Source organism: Oryctolagus cuniculus, chromosome 8, assembly GCF_964237555.1.
Source record: "Oryctolagus cuniculus chromosome 8, mOryCun1.1, whole genome shotgun sequence".
In the NCBI taxonomy this organism is placed as follows: Eukaryota; Metazoa; Chordata; class Mammalia; order Lagomorpha; family Leporidae; genus Oryctolagus; species Oryctolagus cuniculus.
In genome coordinates, this window is record NC_091439.1 from 62,087,231 (window position 1) to 62,092,934 (window position 5,704).

At 40.5% G+C, this 5,704-nt stretch overlaps 1 protein-coding gene across 3 annotated transcripts in view; it reads left to right on the forward strand.

The window, feature by feature from the left end:
* CENPE (centromere protein E) overlaps nt 1–1,005 on the forward strand; it is an 82,058-nt gene extending 81,053 nt beyond the window's left edge. For all 3 annotated transcript variants that reach the window (XM_051820142.2, XM_051820144.2, XM_051820143.2), the window contains one exon: nt 640–1,005. In XM_051820142.2, the coding sequence (XP_051676102.2) occupies nt 640–734 (95 nt within the window). In that variant the 3' untranslated portion in view covers nt 735–1,005. The remainder of the gene's footprint in view (nt 1–639) is intronic.
* The last annotated feature ends 4,699 nt before the right edge of the window (nt 1,006–5,704 follow it).

Below are 5,704 nucleotides of genomic sequence, written 5' to 3' on the forward strand. Positions count from 1 at the left end.
TTTTCCAGGCTAACCGAAAGCACAAAACAGCAGGTGTAACCATCCTAATATCAGACAAAATAGACTTGAACAAAAAAGCTTCAAAGAGACAAAGAAGGGTACTATATAAGGTTTAAGGGATCAATTAAACAAGAAGATGTGGCTGTAATAAACATATATGCACCCATTACAGGGTACTTGGCTATTTAAAACAAATGTAAATGGATCTAAAGGGAGACATAGACTCCAGCACAGTAGTAATAAGGGACTTCAACATCCCATTTTCATCAATGGACAGATCAGCTAGACAGAAAATCAACTGAAAACAGTTTTGAAAAATTGAAATAAGTTCATGTTTGATTCATTTTGACTCTCAAATAGATGAATCCCAAATAAAACTATACTGCTTATACTGTTAATGTATAATACGGTTTTTCTAACAATTCATTCTCAAACAGGGGATTAAAGTTCTGGAGCTCTGATGAGGTGACATACATACACCTTTTTAATGACCAAATATAATGCAACTATGTTGCTGTTTTTCATTCCTTACATCTTTCCTGTTCCTTAACACCTTCCTCTTTCCAAATGTGTGTGGTTTTTGAATATTTTTAATAGCATTAATTTTGTTTTTTGTTTTTTGTTTTTTTTCTTTCTCAGAGGAACAAACTGTGGGAACAGAGAATGTAGATCCTCAGCCAGCTCCCTGGCACACCTCCTCAGAGAAAGATGGGCCTGAGTGCAGAACTCAATAGCAGACTCCTCTTCTGTCATTTCTCTGGGGTCTCAGCGTTTCTGGTTTGGAAATGACTTTATATGTCTATCCCTGGAAATGATGTCATAATTCAACTTAATTTTAGTTTTCACTTTACCACTAGTGTTTGGAGATGAAGGAACACAAAGTTAATGCTTCCAATAATTTAGAGTGATGATAGCAATTCCTTCTTGTATGTTGAAATACTTTTAATAGTTGAATTGTTTTTATTTATTTATGTGTTTTGTAAAAAATAAAATTATTGAAGGAAATTTTCAGTCCTTCCAGAGACATAAAATCTATACAGTTTTATTAATGTAGCTATTCACATTTAATAACTGTAAATTGTTTCATGTTTTCTGTTAAGCCACCCACCCCATTCTCTATATAAGCACACTTGGTTGGTTTATCAGATGAGATCAGACACACTCAGGGTGGTATGGCCAAAGACAACTTGGTTGGTTTATTACTGACTTTGTTCTCCATGTGCGTTACTCCCAGCTGCAAGAACCTCAGAGATTATTTATTCTACTCTTCCTTTTTGATGTGCGGAAACAGTACTACAGTTTCTACCATTCTAAACCTGGAGACCACAGGTCTAAGACATCAGCTATCTAAGACATGTATATAGATGGGCTTCATGAGATCTGTGAAACTTCTGAAATATATGTGAAGTACTGTGTGTGGATTTATTCTTCTGGGATATTACGGTCTAAGATTGCTTTGATCCTATTCTCAGAGGAGTCTCTAACCCTATAAAAGTTTAAAAACTATGGTTTTTATTTTATATCAGATGATTTTTAAAAGCCACTTGAAATAGTAAATTGCATACAGTTACAGAACAGTTAGTGATTTGAAGATATCCTTGACTTTTAGAAGATTCATTCAAAGGCAGAGATTATAGATTATATAAATATTTAGGGCCTGTCCCAAAGAATTTTTTTATGAGCACATCTTCACCTTTAAATCAAAAAGTGAGGCAAATTACATTCAGTGTAAATATTGGCAACCTACAAAAGCTAAGAAACTGCAAAACCTGAAATGAAATCAAACTTAAATCTTTGGGGGAAGTCATTGTGGCATGGCAGCTTAATCCACAGCACTTGGGATGCCCACATCCCATATCCAAGTCCTGGAGTAAAGCTCAGGAAGGCTGATGATGAAAACCATTAATGAAAATAGAAGAGTGTTAAAAAGCAATAATGTGGTCAGACAATACTAAAATTGATTTCAAAACTAAAATCAGACCAGAGAAGCCAAAATATTGTATTCACAAGCCAACAGTATGTTAGTCAAGGGTTCCGGGGGGGGGAGGGGGGGGCAAATAAGACAAGATAAACAAAAGGGATTTATTAGAATTGGCTTACACAGTAATGGAGTCTGAGAAGTTCCACAACAGACCATTTGCAAGCTGGGAAACCATGGAAACTATTAGTGTGGCTCAGTCCAAGTCCAAAAGCCTCAGAATCAGGGAAGTCTATGGTGTGACTCTCAGCTTGAGGCCATAAGCCTGTGAATCCATCAGGGTCACTAATCTGAGTTCTGAAGTCCTAGGGCCAGAGAACCTGGAGTTCCAATGTCCATGGGCAGAAGATGGGTGTCCCACCGCCACAAGAGAGAACCTGCCTTTTCTCTGCCCCCTTTGTTCTATTCATGCCTTCAACCAACCAGAACGTGTCAGCTCGCATTGAGTGAGCTGAATCTTCCTTACCACTGACCCCAGTGCCACTCTCACAGACACAGCCAGAAATAACGCCTTGCCATCTCTCTGGATGTATCTTAATCCAGTCGTTGACACCTGAAACTACAAGTTGCAAACATTTTCTTGAGAGCCTGCCATTCATTCTGTATCTACTTTGTGCCAAATACTGTTTCAGGCACTGAAAGGTACTGCCAATATGGAATTCAAATTATGGATGGGGAAGCAAGCAAATAGCTGCTATGCTTTTTATGAGTTATTCACAGTGTAAGGGCATGAAGACATGGCCCCTACCCTGGAAGACATTTAATCTGGTAGCAAACAAAGGAGTAAGCAAAGATTTGCAACACCAGAAGACTCAGGCTCTTCTAGAAGCAGCATCACTGCTGAAGATCACTGAAGAATGCTACATCAACATTTTTGAAAAGAAATACAAATGGTCACCAAACATGAAAAACTTCCTCAGTGTCCCAGTATCAGAGAAATGCAAATCAAAGCCACAGTGAGGTTACTATCACGCTCCAGTTAGAATGGCTATTATCAAAAGGAAATAACAAATGTTGGTGAGGTTGCAGAGAAAAGGGAACCATTGTACACTGTTAGTGGGAATGCAAATCAGTACATCATTATGGAAAATAGTATGGATATTAATCAAAAAACTAAAAGTATACCTACCACTTGACCCAGCTATCCCACTTCTGGAAATATATTCTAAAGAAATGAAACCAGTATATGAAAGAAATACCTGCACTCCCTTATCTGTAGCAGTCCAATTTACAGTGGTGAAAATATGGAATACCAAGATGTCAATGAATCAGTGAATAAAGAAATGTGACATATACATAATGGAATATTGCCTAGGCACAAAAAGAATGAAGTCCCTGACATTTGCAACAAAATGGATGGAATTAAAAATCATTATTCTGAGTGAAATAAGAAAGACACAGATATAGCACATTTTCTCTCATATATGAATGTTAATATGTATAATAAATATATACATAGTAAAACTGAGTGTCATATTAAGTATATATATTTATAAATGTTATCTTTCATTGATTTATAACCCTTATATAATAATATACCTTTCTTCCCTCATAATCTGCCATGAATCACATGTGATGTGATATTAAAATATCCACCCCTGATTTCAAAAATAAAGTAGACACCATTGTTTGGTTGGTGCAGCAGTTAAGTCACCACTTGGATTGCCCACATTCCGTATTACAGTGCCTAGTTCAAGTTCCAGGTCCTGTACTTCCAATCCAATTTCTGGCTAATGTGCGTCCTAGAAGACAGCAGGTGATGGCTCAAGTCCTTGGATCCATGCCACTTGTGTGAGACGTGGATTTAGTTCTGTGCTCTTGACTTTGAGCTGGACCAGTCATGGCTGTTGCAGTCATTTGGGGAGTGATCCAATGGATGGAAGATCTCTGCCTCTGTCTCTGCCTTTCAAATAAAGTGGGAAAAATAAACAATGCAAATAAAAATGTATGTATAGGAATAATGTTTTGCTACCAAGTGAATGTGGTAAAATGTTAAAAATTATTAAATCTGTGGTGCTTATTGGACTCTGCACTTCTTGTATTATTTGAAATATTTTTAAAGGGGAAAAAGAAGGAATATTGGAGCTAACCTCCATGAGAGAGCTCTCAGTGTTCATAGAAGTCTGTTCCAAACACCTCAAATGTCAAAGGAAGGCTGGTGCTAATAAATCAAGGCGTGCATGGGGGAATTAGTCCCAATGGTAGAAGCTACAGCGGCAAAGGCAAGGGCAATCTTAGTGCAGACCTTTTGTGAACACATGCAGAAACTGTCATGCTTTGTAAAAAGGCAATTTCTACCATCCGCTATAATTGAATTTCTTTGACAAAGTCTTCCATAATAATAGCTACCATGGCGGCATACATTGTGCTATGGGGTCACAAGCGGAGTCCTTCCTCCTCACGGCAACCCCAGGTGGGTGCTCTTCCCCTTCCTCTTACAGGTAGAGAAATCTGAGAAGTTTAGGGAGCTAAGTGACTCGCTTAGCTAACTAGTGAGAGAGAGATGTGGGAATTGCCCTTATCTCACTCCCGACTCTGTAACCATCAGGAATCCAGGTAACAACTGACAAGCAGCGGCCTGCAAAAGCTTACCTGCCGCACACAGGAAGTCCAGAGGAGCTTGTCAAGAGTCTGGCCTTGAGGGTGTCTTCAACCAGCTCTTGCTCTGTCCTTGTTTGTGTCCTCTCACCTCAGACCAAACTCTTAAAGTGGCTGCACAGGCCCAAGGCATCCATCCACTTTCCATCAGGAAAGGGAGTGCTAAAGCCAAATGCCTTTCAGAGAGACGGCACCTTTCTGTTGGGGATGGAAGCCATGCTCAGGAAACAGCCTACCTTTCACTGGCCAGGTCTGTAGGACTTGCCATCTCTAAAGGAGGCTGGGAATCTGAGTTCTGTTCTCTAGACATTAGCACATAAAGGGCACGAGGAAAGTGAACTGGATGGGTATTGAGTAAACCAGTTAACATTGACAAACAGCCTTCACAATCACTCAACTGAAGCAGGAATTGTTAGTCCTGCCCAGAGAGGGCTCACGGATCTTCATGGCCTGCCTTGTTCTCTTCAACGGAACCTGGCTTTTGGCCATTATCCAACATGCTCTCCTCTTTCAAGCCTCCTGGAGCCTACTTCCTGTCACTAAATGGGTTAGGATAGACTGAGCATGAGAAAACAGCCACCAACACCATACCTTCAACACAGGAGGATTTTCATTTCCCTGCTTCCAAACAATCTAGGTCCACAGCCTGAAAAGCTCCTGAAACTTTAACGACCTGGACTGTTCCTTCAGTTTTGTTGCTCTAGTGTACCCCACATCAAGTGCCCAGCTCATTCAGTCAACCACCTCAGAAGCAATGATCCCCACACCCCAGGGAAGCTGTAAGGTGCTGTTCCAATTTTTAAAGATTTATTTAGTGACAGAGAAAACAGTGTCAGCCTTCCATCTACTGATTCACTACCCTAAAGCCCACAAACCCGGCCCCAACCCAGGGGCCAGGAACTCCCTCTGAATCTCCCATGTGGGCAGCAGACACCCAGCTACTCACCTGCTGCCTCCCAGGCACATCGCGAGTACCACTGGACTGGAAAGGTGGAGTAGCTGAGACTGAGACCCGAATCCGGCACTGCAATATGGTGCTTAACCCGCTACGGCTGGGAGTCAGCAGTTCTACGCAGACTCCACTAGGTGGCAGCGCGTTTACAAAGAAAGTGAACGAACTGTCCTATC